The 18,116-nt window shown below is 50.3% G+C and overlaps 1 protein-coding gene across 1 annotated transcript in view; it reads right to left on the bottom strand.

The window, feature by feature from the left end:
• Positions 1 to 4,759: 4,759 nt before the first annotated feature.
• Positions 4,760 to 18,116, bottom strand: part of Nfatc1 (nuclear factor of activated T cells 1) — a 59,848-nt gene continuing 46,491 nt past the window's right edge. Inside the window, exons 7-8 of the mRNA XM_059246526.1 lie at positions 9,251 to 9,306; positions 4,760 to 5,503 (exon numbers count right to left, since the gene is read on the bottom strand). Coding sequence (XP_059102509.1) covers positions 5,312 to 5,503; positions 9,251 to 9,306 — 248 coding nt within the window. The 3' untranslated portion in view covers positions 4,760 to 5,311. The remainder of the gene's footprint in view (positions 5,504 to 9,250; positions 9,307 to 18,116) is intronic.

Consider the following 18,116-nt stretch of genomic DNA (forward strand, 5'->3'; position numbering starts at 1 on the left):
ATCACAGGCGGAGCTACCTTCTGCCCATGCACGCCTCGGTGCTCAGTCTCCTTGGGTGTTCAGCTCACTCTGACTCACACTTTTGTTTGTTTTTGGTGGCACATGGCCCTTAGATTTCTAAACAAAGCTACCTTCCTGCCCTCCATCCTAATGGTCTATTGTGTCCTGTTATCTCTCCATGAGAGGCCATAGGGCAGGGCTCCCTGGGCCTCCCTCTCCAACCCCAGTAGTCGCAGGGTTTCTATCCTTGTGGTTCCTCGGTGGGGGCACAAACGTCGCAGCCTTCCTTCCCCAGCAGTGCAGGTGTCCCGTGTGCTCCGTGGTGTGCTCTCTCTCTTGTCCTGTTATCTTCAGGGCCACCTTCCACCCTTCAGCTCCATCCCTATGAGAAACCTGAAGGTCCACGGAAGCGTGCGTGCACACGGATGTGCCACACGGTTAAGAGGTCTGCATCTCTCAGGACCATCATGTTAGCATCTAGGCCAGGGTGCCGCCAGCTCTCCCTCCAGTGTGAGGCCTTCTAACATCTGGGGAGACCTGAGAGACCACAAGGTGCAGACATAGCTTCTTCTAGTGCCTGCCATTCCTCATGGATGCAGAAGGCTCGTACAGTGCAAGAGTCCATTGTCTTTATCCTCACCACATTGGCGTCAGAATGAGAAACGGAGTCCCTCCTCACTGGAGATGGATTTGAGAGTGTAAGGGGTCAGTACTCCTTAATCCAGAGGTCTAGTCAGCCCTTGGCCATTCTCCCAAATGTCTACTGACCAGTGTGTCACTTGAACATCGAGGCACACACCTACCACAGTTACAACGGCCAGTTGGTTATTGAGGTCATTAGGAAGTTGAGAGTAGTTACCACCTGCAGCTCCAGGAACCAGAGACGGCTCTCCCTTGCCCAACCTGACCTCTGCTCTCTCCATGAAGACCTCATTTAGCTTGTAGGAAAGAAATCAGGAAGCAGAGTTCCTAGAACTAACATCGCTTTACACATCACACATCACACTGTGATTCCTGTTGTTTGAAGTCTTCTGGCTCTTTAAAGAAGGAAGGTTCAAGCTGAATGATGGCGAGTGAGGGAAACTGTCCTGCCCTTCATCCCAATAGTCTATTGTGTTCTGTGATCTCTCCATAAGAAACCCTTGGAGCATGGCAGTCCTCAGCCCCCTTCTCCAGCCCCAGGCTTCTAACAGGAGAGCCACTCCGTGAAAGGCAGTGGGTACACAGGCAGACAGCCATAGGCTGTGCACAGTACTGCCATGTCATCATGGTCTCTGCACCCAGGCCTGGGCAGTCACAAGTTGAGGCCTGACGTTTTCATTGGAGTCCTGGTCACGGCAGTGACTGAACTACAGGGCCCATGAAGCCAGAAACCCATCATAATGCAGGGGCTGTGCTTCATGGTTAGGTTCAGGTCCTCTCTGCTCAAGTGTACCCAAGTCTCCATGATTCCAGAAACTAACGATACAACCAAGAATCTGGCAGAAATAGTTTCCCTGATTTCTCAGAGATGGAAACATATCTTGGCATCTGGTATAGACCAGAAAGATGCACTTATTAATAACCAGGAAGGGTTCAAGAAAGTTCCTTATGGTATTTTATTCTCCAGATCACACATGGCTCCACCCCAGAGTCCATGCAAAGAAGTATGTGTGTGTGTGTGTGTGTGTGTGTGTGTGTGTGTGTGTGTGTGTGTGTGTGGTGTGTGTTTGGGGGGGGAGCTTAGAGATTCAAGGACTCCTGATCCTAGGAGTTCTGTCCTGGTGGGTGTCACCTGCTCTGGGGTTGCTTGATGACACTGGTCCCACTGAAGTGTTTTTCCTGTCCTACAGTCATGTACTGTCTCTGACACCAGGTGAGTCTCTGTCCTCACACAGGTCCCAGGGCTGGGGGTGGGGGTAGGTATCCCAGGGTCAGGACAGACACCATTCACTCTCATCTGCACAACCCTCCCCTGCCTGGGAAGACCAGGGGACTCCTAACTAGCTAAAATAGTTTCAGATGAAGTCACAGAATTTCAAAATCCCACAGCTTAACTTGATTTATTTTCTCATTGTACAGAAACACTGACTTTGGGGGTGTGCTTTTTAAGATAAACCGATTCTCTTCTCTTTTTAAGGTACCCTGTGGATAGATACCAGTTTTTGCCATGTGTGGCTGGGAGAAAGCTGTTCTAGGGGCTCAGACTGGCAGAGATGCTCACCCTGGAACTCAAGCAGGAGACATCCCCATCCCCACTCGGCACTCTGTAATTCTGACATATTAGACTAAGGGCTCAGACCTAGACATTCCTAGCACAGCCCCCATCTCATGGCGGTGTCCATCTCAGACCGCACGGCTCAGGGAGGAAGACAGTCCATCTCCCTTTCAGGGAGTAAAGCAAAACCAGCGGCAGACAAGTGACTCAGGGAGCCCAGAGGCCCTCTCCGGCTGGGTCTGGGCACTGGGAAGCCTCCTCTCAGGTTGCAGGTGCTTTTACCATCTGCACCTGATGACTATCCCAGAGACACCACAGCGCCTGGTGCAGGATTTCCAACGGGATGTTCCCATTCTGCAAACGGTGCCTCACGTTCAAGTGGAAACTTTTCCTCTTAGACACACCCCAAATGGGGATGGGGGGAGGCCAAGCTGCCCTTCCAGAGCCACCACAGACCATGCACCAAAGACATCAGCCCCCAGAACCCAGAGGTCCTAGACACTCATCCTTTTCTCCTGCCACTGAGTCACCGCCACAGTTTACTCTGAAACTAAGGAAGGAGGATGGTGCAAGGCAGGCGTCAACCAGGTGAGCGTATCATGAAGAAAGCTAGTGGCCAAGAGGTGTCCCTCCTGCTTCATAAGGAGCAGAATACCTTGGGCACCTTGATTTCCAGCACCCTGAAACTCAAAGGAGCCTGTACAAGGGGCAGTTTTGTGCAAGAACAGGACCAAGGTGTCTGATGCAGCCCCTTGAAGCATCCTCACACTTAAGTCTGAAGGAAAACTAAAAAATGAGCTTTGATTTTAAATACCTATGGATGAAAATGAATTTCACAGGTAGGGTTTAAAAGGATTTATTCCTGTTTTCTCAAATACCTAACAGCATATTTTATGACCTTAAGAACCTGTGTCCACAGTGGTCACAGATATGTAAAATACAAATGTACATGAAGCCCACTTAATAATACAGAAAGACGGGGCAAGGGGGAAGACTTGTAACTTCACAGCCAGTGTCTAGGGAGCAAAGTATAAGCGCTACGGTGCCAGGTTAATTAAGAGCCTCTCATGTGTCCTGGAGGGTCTCCAGGACTCAACCGCATCGATCCGAGAACATGGGTGCTATGAATATAGCCATTTGTCAGCATCAGCCTTCTCAGAGATATATATCCCAGAGCAACAGATGGCACAGAGCATGGAGGGTGAGCGCCAGACAGAACACGGGACACGGGAGCTGGGGTTCTCCATCTGTGTGTTTATTTATTTAAAAAAAAAAAAAAACAACACAAAAACACATGTTGATAGCCAGCCAGGCACCAGGCAATGAGTAATGCTGGGGATTCAACCCTACGGTGACCAAGGTGTCTCTGAAGGAGCTCACAGTCTAGTAACGGTGTCGAAACATGGTCAGTCCCTGGGTCCATGCTGGTGGTGGGCAGCCATCTTGGGGTTGGAGGCAAGAGTCAGGGCAGCAGATGAAAAGGCTGGAGAGAAGTCGGGACCATAGGGCTGAACCCTGAAGGGTTGAGGAAGGCCTGCGCGGCACAGGAGGCTGATGGGTGGCTGGGAGGTTCCAGCAAGAGGCTGCGTGGCCTGCGGGAGGCAGACCGGTGCACAGCAAACCAAGTGCCCACCAGTGTGGGACGGCAGTGTGGGACGGCAGTGTGGGAGGCGGCGAGGAACTCGGCCACCCAGCCCTGGGGCCTCACTGTCCTCTGACACAGTGCTCTTTACTACACTGAGTGCCCGACACAACTCCCGCCAAGGGCTCAGAGATGCCATCAAACGGGGAAAATTAATCTTCATGATGTTTCCACAGCGTTTCAGAAAATGATTTTTTTTTCTCTATAAGGTTTAGACCTTTGTAAATTTTAGATCAACCATACTGGAAGTATAATCAGGACACAATCATGGCACTCTCAAAAAAAAAAAAAAAAAGATGAAATATTTGTTTTTGTAAGAAAGACTGTACATTATTTCACGAAAGGAAGAGACTTGCGGAATGAACTCCCGAGCGGGGGCAGGATGGGGTGTGGGCAGCTGTGCAGGGGTTCACCCATGGCCCTCTCACACTGCTTACACGGATGCCCTTGTATGAAAACTTAACAGTTATTGTTCTAGTTTTGAAGGGCATCCCTAGGGCTTGCCTGATAAGACAGTTGATTTCAGCATGTCAATACCAGTTTTTCTTACTGTCTAAACTATTCCAAACGCCTTTACACTTCGAAAACAAAAACAAAAAACCCAAAACCTTAAAAAAAAAAATCTTGATTTTACTAAGATAGCAATGCGGCTGCTGTATAATTTCCCTCTTAAATGATATGAATATCTGAAGTTTTTAGGGGGGAAAGCAACAATATAAAAAGGTTGTTGACATAGCTGAGCTAACTCAAAACACAATAGAACTCGGGATAACAACCCACTCTGTTCTCTGCACACACATCCTGCCACAGGAGAATGGCCTGCACCACACAGGAAACCCTGGATGCCTGGGACACACCTTTCTACAAGCTTAGGGAGTTGTTTTTTTTTTTTTAAACAAAAAAAAAAGCCCACAAAAAAAACCCAAAAAACAAAACTGGTATTTTCTTAAATAAAACACCCTAGAAAGTTGAAAAGGTGAACTGATCATTTCTGAATGAAAAGAAGCCATTCCCAAAATGAGTAAACTCACGCAGAAGGCCTTCCACCTGAAATTGTCACATCACCAGGGGATGGCATTATTAAGTGGGGACACACTGCATGCTGTGTGGAACCATCACCATGAGAACAAAATCATGTATGTCCCCCAATGACTGTGGCAGGCTTATTTTTGAAGCTACCTACAAAATTGCTCTAACAAATATTTTTTCTACCCCATAGACTCACAGAGGTTAGCTATATACCCAGACCTCATCAGCTCCTGAGCGTAGCAGAGCTGCTTGGCCGCTGCGTATTTGCAAAAGGCTAGCAAATGATCACCCCAGCATGCACCAGTCACAGGAAAACACACCCAGGCTTCGATTCTCTTTGAGTAGGTGGGCGACTTGGTCTTGTGAATAGGCTATCACGTGGTGTGAACCAGCAACACAGCCACACTGTTTTTATAACAACATCCTCTCCCAGCCTCTGTGGCTTAGTAAAAGCCTCCTCGACGCTCACTTTCAGAGCTTAAGGTTAGAAAGACAGCGTTACCATTGGCAGGAAGGTAGGTGAAATGCTGGTACTGGCTTCTCTTCCGCTTCCCGTTGCAGACGTAGAAACTGACTTGGACAGGGCTGGTTATTCTCTGGTTGCGGAAAGGTGGTATCTCCACCACCAGGGAATTCTGGGAGGAAAACAGCAAAGAGGAACCAGTCAGGACCTCACAGACCAGGAATGCTTTGTACTGAGGTACCACTGTCAACTCAAACAGCTGTCTGTCTCTGACCATCCAGAGGGCCTCTAACGGTGACTTCTGTGTGTGACCTGTTCATGTTTGATCACAAATTGGCCATAGTGTGTACTCACAGGGAAGAGGAGCCCTGAGTTCCCACATGGATAGAGGCTGGAAGACCTTTATCCTGGAACTGAGCCCAAGAAGAGAGAGAGCCTGAGCATCTCTCAGAGAGTGGAGTCGCCTCACTGCTGATTGGGACAGCAGACTCCAAGGACTGCTCCTGCCCCCAGCATCCAAGGCCCAGTGCCCTTTAGATGAAAAGAACTACTCCTACTTATAGGAGGCGCTTCTTGGAGACATGAGAGGGGGCATTCCTTGTGGACACTGTCTAGAGTGGAGTTGTAACAATGGCCATGATGTCCCGCCAGGATCCCCAGTTTCCTCAAAACGAAGACAAACAGCTCTCAGTCTGGGGCAGTGGAGCAGTTAAGAACACAGAAGATAAAACTGTACATCTTTGTGGTGGCTGGTGCTTTCTTTCCTGTTTTTAAACAGAAAACTACAAGCTTTTTCACGCTCTTTCAAGGGCAAACAAAAATGCAAGCCATGAGTCATTGGCACTGAGTGGAGACACCCAAATGAAGACTGTGAGCTGGTGCGTCCCGGGGTTGCCTGGTGAACCCCAAGCATGGCACAGCTACCCTGAGGAGGGTCTCAGTGCTGCCGAGTCTATACCAGATTTCTGCTGGGAGTTTCAAATCCATGAAGTTTCTTCAATTTGTTTCTTTCATGTGATTTTAGTTTAACAGGCCAGGAAAAAAAATATATCGGAAAAATCCATGGTATCATTTCTTTTGTTGAGGTAATTAACTATAGCTTGTTTTAATGGTACCAAATCAATTGCAGCCAACTTTATTGAGTTATGTTAATAATATAACCTCGGTACTGGAAACAGAAATCGGAAGAACTTCAGATCCAGCCTCCTTTAGTACAGAGGGAGCCTGGAGCCAAGAGCCTTTAGACACCAGCACCAGGGCAGGGCTGGCTGGGGTGCTCTCTGGGCTCTGTCCTCCGGGATCCATCCCCCAGGACACACTCACTCCAGCACTGCCTTCACTTCATATGGAAGAAATGAGGCTGGGGGAGGGGCAAGTAAGAGCTGGAGGAGGGAGCCTGCCCTGTGCGTGCCCATGCTACATGGTCACCTTTGTAGGAGGCTGCCCCAAACTGCGGCGACTCAGGTCTGGCCCGTGTCCGGCTTTTAGCGGTCTTGCTGTGAAGCTTGAGTTCAGTCAGGTGAATGACAGTGAATAGACTGTCACTGGGTGGTTTTTAGGACTTGCTACATTGAAGGAAGCTGCAGGTACTGCTGGGATTCGATGTCGGCAGCTACTACTGAGTCTACAAAAGCAATGACTCCTCAGAAGGAAGGAAGGAAAAGACGCAGAAAGATAGATCTTGTTGATGCTCAAGCTAAAGAAGAAAGAAAAAGAAAGAAAGAAAGAAAGAAAGAGAGAGAGAGAAAGAAAGACTGAAGACAGAAAGAAGGAAGGAAGGGAGAGAAGAAGGGAGGGAGGGAGGGAGGGACGGAGGGAGGAAGGAAGGAAGGCAAAAAGAGAAAGAAAGGAAGGAAGGAAGTAAAAAAGAAAGGAAGAAAGAAAAAGAAAGAAAGAAAGGAGGAAGGAAGAAAGAAAGAAGGAAGGAATAAAGGAAGGAAGGAAGGAAGGAAGGAAGGAAGGAAGGAAGGAAGGAAGGAAGGAAGGAACCTCTGGGACCCCGTGGAAGGAATGCAGAAAGGCCCAGAGGGGCAGGCTGTCCCTGGCAGGTCAACGCACTTCAACCCTATACACAGACCACTTCCACAGGAGCTCTGCTCTAAAATACAGGGAAGGAAGCTGGAGGAAGTGGGACCTGAAATCAAATGGTGGGAGCTTGTCAACATTGTCAGAGACGATAAGGGCTGCCGCTAGCGTGGGCTTTAGGAAGAGTTCGTATTCTGAGTTGGATGCAATGTATAACCACATACACAGCAGAAACCCATTTTAGAATATCTGCAAAAGCAATGTGTGTGCAGTGCATGTATGTTTCTGTGTGTGCCTCTACGTAGTGTGTGTGTGTGTGTGTGTGTGTGTGTGTGTGTGTGTGTGTGTGTGTGCCACTATCTTCAATATTCCCTTAAGGGTACCCACCCAGTGGGAGGGAGGAAACCAGGCACCTCAGATGAAGGTCTAATGTTTCACCTTAATGAACAAGCATCACCCTGGCCAGGGAGGACTTTTCCATCTGGCAAATCCTTTGAAAGGTTTTTTGAGAGTGCATCAGTATCTGGAAGAGTACTGCGGTAGCAAAGCAAAGATGGTTCATCTGATGGAGTCACCTAGAGGACAGGCAGGCAGCCTGTGCCTGCTGCAGGTGAAGCCAATGCCCTCTGACTGCCATGCTAAGGGGAGCCTTGACCACCTGTCCACTCTGTGAGCCTAATTACCAGCATCTCCTATGTATGTGACTCTTGCTGGCCAATGTTCACAGGTGGCCCAAGAGAAAAAGCCCTTTACTCACATTTACCCAGGGCTTCTGAGTCATTTAAACCCTACTTCCACACACTCAGGACACAGCAAAGGCTCCCTGTCTCCTGTATTCACAAGGACACTGCCCAGACGATTGCAAAGCAGTCAGTGGAATGGGCTAGAGAATTTGGGAGGATTTTGGATGTCTTTAAAAATCCTACTGCCTGGCTATAGTGTGTTATGTTCTTCAGAGACTGGACAGAACACACAGGACTCAGAGATGGTTTTCTGACTTGTGTGAGCTGATAATCGCTTTAAGCATCCTTGGCCTAACGTCCAGTTCAATGACACTGTTGGGGTTGGGAATACAGGTCAGCGGCAGGGCACTGGCCCAGCGTGTGTGCCCTTTAGTTCAACTTCCGCCACTGCAAAAGCCAAGCCAACAAGAGAGAAGACTGTGAGAACGGTGGAGACAGACTGGAGTCAGCAAACAAGACCCGACTCCACTTGGTCTCCAGTGGCCATTTCAGATGGAGACCAATGGCTGGAAGGACAGAAACCAACCGTCAGAAACATGCTGGAGTCGCAAAAAGTGCTGCAGACAGAATTAGCCAATCACAAACAACGATGGCCCGATGTGGAGGTGAAGAGGGAGCACAGGTAGGTGTCTATGAGCAGGCAGGAGAGAGACTAATTATGTCACCCACAGGTCATGCCACACCATCGCTCATCAGCAGACCCAACCAGCAGATCTAAGCTATCCGGTTAGGTCTACCCTTTCATCCATGTCAAGTTCAAAACAAGAGTGCAAGGTAGTTGAGGCATTCTCTGGAGAGGGTGGTGGCAAGTCACACAGGCTGGGTGGCATGTCCAGGCAGGTGCTGGGTGTCCATGAATGAGGCTTAGAATACCAAGATCTCCTGGGGGTAGACCATTAGCAAGAGGAGATAGAACCTGGCACTCTAAAAGGGAAAACACACACAGCACAAAGAGAACTCAAGCTCCGTCCAGCCTCTGTCCTCCTGGTCACTGTTAATCGTCCCAACGCCATCCTAAGAGCATTTGTTTGGGCGAGGGATACGTGGCATATTTTCTCACCACCTCTGTCTACTTTTTAACATTTCTTCATTTTAGCAAACAGGAGCCCCAGGCTGGCCTCCAGTCCCTGCTTCAGGATTCTAGTACTTACTGGCTTGCACAGGTCTCGGTCAGTTTTTGCTTCCATCTCCCAGACATGGTGGCCATCTGGAACAAAGGGCAGGAAGAAATCTGTCACTTTGTGTGGGGATAGTCTGTCTTTAGAACCTTCCAGGTGACCCAGAAACTGAGGCTCAGGGAGGGGAGAATGGGAAGGAATGGTGTTGTCAGTGAGTCCACACTGCCTAAATGCTTAGGGTGTGGGTCAGGGCAGTGCTCTGGGTCCCCTAGACATTTGGCCTTTCCAATGACAAGCAGTGTCTTGGCCCTGTGTACTTAGTAAAGTCCAAAGACTATGCTCAGTGTGCCTTTGGCGTAGGAGGGACCCACACAGTCGAGGGTGTTTCTAATGGTCCATCCCTGTGTCCATGTTCACATGCATCTTATTGGCTCCGGCACACATCAAGGAAGGATTCCTACACTTCAGCCTCTTCCAAGGGAGGGAAATGCAGAAGAGAGGCAGAGGCAGGGAGACCCCTGATCCCAGCAAGACATGACATGTGCAGAGCACAACCTGGCTCTGCCACTTGGTGCCACCCAGCTTCCCATCTGTTTTGGGAGAACTCGGAGCAATGCCCTAGCCTCTGCTCAGAGGAAATGCTGAGGAGATAAGAAAAGCTTTTCTTTGGCTATTTTGTGCCACATCAGGACCTAGAAATGCAAAACACGTGGTATTTTTAACCTTAGCCCAGTGGCCGTTTGCATGTTTAAAAAAAAAATATTGAAAGGCTCCCATAGGCACAGTGAAAGAACTTATTGTTCTCAGCTGGCGATGAGGTGTGGACCCAATGCTTAGAGGAAGGGTGTCTGCCACTCACAGACTCTGAGTCCCCAGTCCTGCCGACAGGCCCACGACCTGGGGACAGCTGGCTGGCTACCAAGTTGACAGGTATCCATCCCAGCTTTTATCTTCTCCAAAATGAAGTCAGTTCCTGAGATGAGCCATTTCAGGCACACGCCGAGTTTTTGCTTACACTCCATTTGTCTGTCACTAACCCCGCATTACTGATAAATCAAACACCAGCTCCTTCCTTCAGTGCTGGACAGTGGTGGGTGGAGGGTGGAGGCACAGGGTGGAAACGTGAGTCATCAGAGGCTCCAAAAGCCACCCAGCCTCGCCAGGCCACATCAGCTTCCAAGACGCCCCAGGCCCTGAGCAAGTCACCTATCAGATGAGCCCAGGACTGGATCCCAAGCCACATCCCTCAGGGAAAAACAACAGGACACTAAAAATATATCTGGCCGTCCCTAGAGCCTTGGAATGTCGCGAGCAGTGAACCCCCCTGGCCATGGCAGCTCAGGGTCTTCAGCCACACATGCCGACACGTAGTCACGAGGGCCAAATAGGAATTACCCACATGCAGTTCTCTGAACATGCTCCGGCTGTGGGGCCCAGCGGCATGCTCTGTTGGTGAAGGCTAGGCTTGCCCTTCATCAGGGAGAGGCAGCATATCTGTGCTTCTGAAATCTCCCAGGGCAAGGCTACCCTCTGGCCCCGCAGCACCTCTGCCTGTACACAGGCACACTGGCTATAGTGTGGGCCCGCCTCAGCCTGGAAGCTCCTACCCAGACTGAGAACCATGTGCAGAAGGCGCAGCCTTCTTGTCCAAGTAGAAGAGACAGCAGTTAAGCCTGGAGAAGGAAGGAGGAAACTGAGGCACTCTCTGGAGGGAAATTACATCGCACATCCTTCAAGAGTTTGTACAGTAGCCCTGTCACCTCTGAGAATGCAGAGAAGCTCAACTCAGCTCAAATTCCCGAGGAGGGTGTTTTGTAAGTTCAAATCATGTGGCAAGAAGTTAATGAGATGTAGGCATACAGGTGGACTGGGCACTCAAAAGAAGGAAGGTCTTTTCCCCTCTCTATCACAGTTGCCTGTGAGGGAGGCTCCCTCCATCAGAGTAGCTGAGAAGGGGGCCATTGTGAGTTGCCGTGACATGACCGGCCAGCTCCATGCCTACCACCATCAGACAAGGCAGAGCTCCATTCCTGTCTTCTAAATCACACCAGAGTCAGATCACCCATCAGATTCCGTTTCCCATTGAGATATGGTTCCTTGCAGCCACCAAGATGTATGTGCTAGTCAATCACCCTTCCCCAGGCCAGTGTGTTCAAAGCAGTGGTCCCACACTTCTGGACCCAGGTCCATCTGCAGTTGTCACAGGTGAGGAAACTGAGTGGTGGTCCTTCCTGCTTTGACACAGCTGATTGGACTTTTGAATGCACACGTGGCAGGTTGCTTCTAACAGGAGACGAGGGGCCCAGTGATGTGGAGATGGCCCTTTATACTCCCGAGGAAGTCATCAGTGTCAACTGGACCATCAGATGAGCCCATGGCATCCCCAACTAAGAGCCCAAGCTCAGAGGCACATTAACATAGCACTGTTCAGAGTTTAGCCTCTACCAGGCAGGGAGCCAGCCGGCCATCCTAAAAGGGCCTTTGTGTCCATCTTATCAGGAGCTCCCTAGGCTCCCAGTAGGAAACTGTGCTCCAGTTCAGAAGTAAAAATATTCCAAATCATTAGGGAATTCCCTGCAGCGTGAGTCATCGGAAAGGCTTCCCCACCACACCCACCCAAGGTTTCCACACAGCCAGCCTGCAGGTCTGAAGCGGCTTCACTGGCTACAGAATGCTGCTGCCACCACAGGCCCACAGGCCAGTCACACGCCAGGGTAGGGACTGAGCCACTGTTTCCAGCTGAAGTTTCCTCAGGAGTGGAGGAGCTTCCTGAGATATGTTTTGCCTCCTCCTTGGGGTGGGGCAGGAGGCCTCGTCCTTCTTACTCTGCATCTGCATCCCACCAGCCTCGAGGCAGGGGCATGTCCAAACACTCCAGCATTGCCAAGTACTAGGATGGATGTGTTATGAGGCTGGGTGAACACACAAAGGTTGTGCAGAGCTGGACCACAGAGGGGCTCTGAGCATAGACAGCCTGGTATGCACATGGGTCCTCTAACCTGTGGACCATGCAAGCTAGTGGACATGGATATGAGGCCCTCGGCTCCCCAGAGGGCTGTCTTTCCCAGGTTAGGAGGGTAGCTTTGCACTCCTCAGCGGAACCCCAAGGTGAACAAGACTGCCCAGCCTTTTGTAAAACAGCCTGGTGGCACCGGGGAGCTGAGAACAGAGTACGCCCAGGTACGCACCAGGAGGAAGGCACAGACACGCACAGAACCTGGTTTATGAATGTTCACAACAACGTCATTCACGATGCTCACAGAGAGTGGAATGATCATGTCTATCTCCTGGACAACCTATCTATGTGGCCTGGCCACATGGGGATACCGGTCAGTCAGAGACATGAACAGAGCACTGGGATCTAATACTAGGGGGATAAAAATGCTATTCTGTGAAAGAAACCAGATGGCAAGGCACAGACAGTCTGACGATTACTGACAGAAAGTATCCCCAAGGCAAATCCACAAGGTGCCAGGAGGGGATGGAGAGGGGAAGAGCTGACCGCTTCTCTAGCTCTTGGTGGCTAACATAGAACACCCGAAGCTTGGTGTGATTCAGCAACCACTCTGTCCCAGGGGAGGAGGGGGGCTGGTAGCAATGGTGCCATGTGGGAGTCTGTGTGGAAGAGGTTCCACGGCTAGGCAGGATGCCAGAGGGATAAGGGCCAGGCTTGCCCTTCACAAGGGGTTGTTTGGCTAACTAGCACTCTGTTCACTTGCAGGGTGAACCCCCCTTCTTACACACACACACACACACACACACACACACACACACACACACACCACGCACCACGCACCACGCACACGCACACGTCATCCTTCTCGCTAGACTCCACCCCGAGAAGCCCAGGATCTCCCACATGGCCACTCTGATAAGTACTTCCAGTACTGGAACTTCAGAGACACACCCAGCCACACCTGTGCCACTGCTCATGGAAAAGGGACTTCTTTCGTTGAGACTGAAGTATCCTGGGCACAGAGCAGATAGCCACAGGACCACTGGAACTGTACCCAGGGAGAGATCTGTATGTGTGTAGGCTACAGGCACTTGGCAGAAAAGTGTCACCCAGTAGGATTCTGAGTGCAACTACCATATGTGATCCTACAATACTCAAGGCAGAAGAAGAACTAGATGGCCAAGGACCAGCTGCTCATGTGTAGGGACCCTATGTGGCTTCCATCTTGAGATGGTGGGTTCACACTGCCCATGAAGCCCACTAGCAATGCCCAGATTGCCATCATCAGGATATAAAGCAGACTTCTCCTACTATGGAGGCCTCTGGGCAGACCTCTCCTACCATGGAGACCCTTGGGCAGACCTCTCTTACTATGGAGGCCTCTGGGCAGACCTCTCGTACCATGGAGACCCTTGGGCGGACCTCTCCTACCATGGAGACCCTTGGGCGGACCTCTCCTACCATGGAGACCCTTGGGCGGACCTCTCCTACCATGGAGACCCTTGGGCAGACCTCTCCTACCATGGAGGCCTCTGGGCAGATGAGTCTACTTTCTGAATGCCCAGGGTGAGTCTATCACTGCCTTTCTAAATTTGTTTCCTCCTGAGACTCTTAGAAATGCTGTCTGTGTGAAGGATTATAGATCCAGTCCCCCAGATTCCTTCCTTCACTGGGTCAGTGATTTCTGGAACCATGTAGACCTGGGCATGTCTGTAAGGCAGAACTTCAAGGGTGTTCTATCCCCAAATCTTGCTGACTGAGTATGCAAGGCAGCCACATGGAACCTTGCCTGACCAGATCAGCACAGTGGTATTTTTATGCCCATGATGAAAACTAGCACATGTGTACAGGACTGATGATGTACAGAGCCTGAGAGCAGACACTGTCCTCTGGCCTGGCCCACCCCAGCACCATGGCCAGGGAATTGGAAAAAGGCAAGCACTTTCCAGCTGGTCATGGCTTCAGGGTATGTGTAACTCCTACAGCTGACCCCGAGACAGACACCCAGTGAGTAAAAAAGCCCTCAGCAGCTGCATCTGGGGGACTTTGAGAAGTTCTTGGGGAAGCAGAAGAGAAGAGGCCTCTGTGGTCACATGGCCTGAGGCGTGGAGATTATGGACAGGAGATGACTGGCTGCCCATAGGACCACTATGGGAACTTCACTTCCATCCCCGTGGTGGATGAAACATGGCTGGTTGTCTCTGACTGTAACAGGCACGTGGTGGAAAATGTCAGAGAATTTGAGATGCCCCTGCTCAGCACTTCAGGTGACAGGGACATTCCACAAGGGGCCAGTGGAGTACTTGGTCACGTCACACATGCGCATACTAACATCACTACACACACAGACACACACCTCATGATGCACTGACATGTGTACACATTCACCCACACTCAGTTAAACATTAAACACTGTCATATACACATATCATGTATATACTGACACACATACCTCATGTCGGGGACACACCTCCATACTGATGCTCTCTATTCCCCCGAACACTGTCTTGAAGCCCTAGATTTCCCTGGAGGCTGCTTCCTAGTCATGGGATAGTGTACCCTGAAGCCTGTGGTCATGAACAGGTTCATACTTTAAAAAACCAGAAATGAGCAGAGACTGTCAGCTATATGCACTTGGCTGGAGACTGAGGGTTCCCAGCTATGTGTTCTGGCCAGGAGTGGGTGCTACCCACAGAGTCTGGGGGGAGTCACAGTGCATGGCATATGCAGAGTCTAAAGTCCCCAACCCTCTCAGGACCCGCTGTCTTCAGCTGCCCTCAGATTTCTCTTCCTCAGCTTAGCACCTTCTCCTCTGGCAAGCCCTAGGACCAACTCTGTTCCCAGAGAGACACACCGTGATGAACTGTCTCTGCTCCATCCTCTTGGACCCCTTGGCTGGGTGGTGACGGCACTTCCTTCTACACACATTCTTCTAGATTCAGGAGGATCCACATCGGCCCTTCTACCCTGAGCCCTTCCACTCCTGTGGTTCACCTTCTCTCTGGCTGACATCACAGCACATTCCCATGGGTGTTCAAGCTGCCCTGCTCTGCAAGGACAAGGAAAACCAGCCAGCAAGGAAGTGGAATCGCCATCTAAGCACCTGCCTTACGTCAGAGGGAACGAATGTACCCACTTGCCACTTGGTGTCGCTTCCCAAACTCGACCTTCTGTTTGCCTGCTCCACTACCAGCCTACCCACGCCTGTGTCCTTGCACCAAAACCTTCCCAAGGAAGAGAGGAAGGGTCAGTTTGTGAAGGCAGACCTGTGGGCCGCAGAGGATACTGGGTCCGTGCTTTGGGGATAGACTTATCTCGGGACATCAGAGGGCAGTGCCGCTGAGGAGCAAGTACAGAAGACGGAATGAGGAGGGTCAGGTGTCATCTGTCTGTGTTGGGGTTTGGTTGTGCAGACATCTAGGTTTTGGCACAGTTTCAATGCAGTAACAGAAGCCCAAACAGACTTCAATAAGGCTTTTAAACAGAGCAGAAAGTGAGTTTATAAAGCTAGACGTAATGCCAACATCCAGAGCTGGGTAGTGCCCTTAGAAATCAGCACCTTCTGTTCACCATGGGCCAGTCTCCAAAGAAGAGTGAGCCTACCTCAGGAAGACATCTTTGGTTTTCACTGCTCAGGCATCAGACGCTCTCACTCACATACAAACGTGCCACCCAGCCTGTATATCTGAAGACCCAGCCATACTTGGGGGGACAGCTGGCCTGTCATCTCCCATGCCAGACTCCTGCAGCATTTGGAGTGGATGGGTCAAAAGCTGCCCGGACATCTGACAGGACATGTGGCCCCATGTGGCGAAGGCCCACAAACCTCACCTACCACCTCAGCTTCCTGGACAAATATCCTCCAAGGATTTCCACCATCAGACAGTGTTTCCTGATACTCCGGTATGAACTTTTGACCTCCACCCTCAAAAGAAAGTCTCATTTCAACCAGTAACCAATTGCCTGACATGATGAGGAAGCCTGAGAAGAGGCACAACCTCTCCATTATGGATAAGCCGGAACCATGTGCTTGATGCCCTGTGGTCCCCATCCCTCCCGGAGAGCATCAACAGACGACCCAGGAAGGGGCCAGCCCCAGAGGCCATAGGGTAACTTCCTTTAGCTGCTGAGTGCATACATAGTGCAGGAGCTAGCTGCCAGGCTCTGCCACCCCTACCCAGGTCACCGCAGCAGAACAACACCCACCCCCACAGTCCTCCTGGCAGGGGGACCACTCTGATGAATCCATAGAACCGTTGAGTCACTGAACATTGTGACCCGGAGCACTGGATGGTGGCCCACAGAAGAGCAAGGTACCTGTGACTCAGGCATCCCACATCACACAGGGAAGAAACATTGGAACCCAACCCCTGGCTATGGTCCTGATTGCCTGACTCAGTGATGTCCACAAGAGTCACAGCCACGGGGTGGCTCCTTCCAAAGCGGCCAGCCCCACCTGCCCAACTCACAGCTTCCACACAACTGTCGCTCCTCACATCCAAGTGTGGTTCCTCCTGCAAGCAGCAGTTTAAAAACAGAACTTTAAAATGGACCAGACATACTATCAGAAGACCAGCGTCCAGCTCTGCTATTAATTCAAATGAAGCTCAGTGGTTTCTCAGAAAGAAACAACTAGATAAAGCTTGTCTCCACAGACCTCACATGGGATGGTAGGTTAATGATGGCATTTGCTTAGAAAACCAAATGTAAAAGAAGAGAATTATGCAGATGTTGGTTTCCTGCCTTCAGAAAAATACCATTTGCATATACACACCTGAGTGGATACGCAAATAATCTAATTATAAAAAAATGAAACAACAAACACTATCAGGACACAGAACTGCAGTGTTCTCACATTTAAAAGCTCACAGCACTATGTGCATTTGTGACAGCTACTTAGTTATTGAACGCCTTATGTAGACTAGACATCAACTGTAACCAGTGAGGGTAGGTCAGGGACTCAGCATACAACCTCATGGGCTTAGCTTTAAGGTAGGAATAATCCAGCGAAGGGGAGATGGGACTTCAGGCGGGATGCAGTGGGGGCTCGTGTTAGTGGAGGGCTGCTCACTTAGCAGGCAGAAGATGAATCTTTCCACTGTATCTTATTGCTGCACCATGCCAGGCTCAGACCCGGCTGCCTACTATTGGCCACAGCTGAAAGCTGCCCAGTCTACAGCCGTGCTCAATTCTCCTGTGCGGAAGGCACCTCCCCAGGGCCTCCCCAGCCTGAAGAACCATAAACAGGCAGGAAAGCTGGCTGGCCCCTGCCTTGTGACAAAGCCACAGGGGCTGTGGCCCTCCTCAGTTTGAGCACAGAGATCTTACTGTGCAGAGTGCAAAGCGTTAAGTCTGTGCTTCCTGTCCGACAGGGAGGCATGCCTGAGGCTCCGAAGGTCAAATGATTTCAGAATCAACCTCCCCAGAGAAGGGTGTGGACACTGCTAATTCTCTTTATCATTGTACTTAGTTGGGTTTTCTTTATAATTTAAAACATATTTTCCAATTATATGCATGATTACAGAGGCGAGCTAGGTTAACTGTGAAAGCCTATGTTGATTGAAGTGCTTAAGTTTCCTGTGAATGGTACAAAATCAAGATTCCATTATGGAGGCTATTGAATGCCTCAGTGCTTTCCGGTGATTAGGTTAAGTACCGGACTGACCACCTCCAAGAAAACTCCAGTTGGTAAGAAAGAAAAGGAGGAAAAGCCTTCAACACACCAGCCTTGAGTAGATGCTGCCCTGGCTGCCCATGTGGGTAGGGTATGGTATCCCTGAGAAATGCCATCTAGAAGACTGGGGTCCAAAATTCCAAGCTCCATACAGTCTTTGTAGAGGAGGATAATTGCGGCCGAGTGCCACTCAAGAGGCTCATGCCCAGCTCACCTCTTCTTCTCTGAAACTAAGTATCAGTGGACTAGGGTCTTTCTCTTGTGCCCAG

This window comes from Peromyscus eremicus, chromosome 19 (assembly GCF_949786415.1).
Source record: "Peromyscus eremicus chromosome 19, PerEre_H2_v1, whole genome shotgun sequence".
In the NCBI taxonomy this organism is placed as follows: domain Eukaryota; kingdom Metazoa; phylum Chordata; class Mammalia; order Rodentia; family Cricetidae; genus Peromyscus; species Peromyscus eremicus.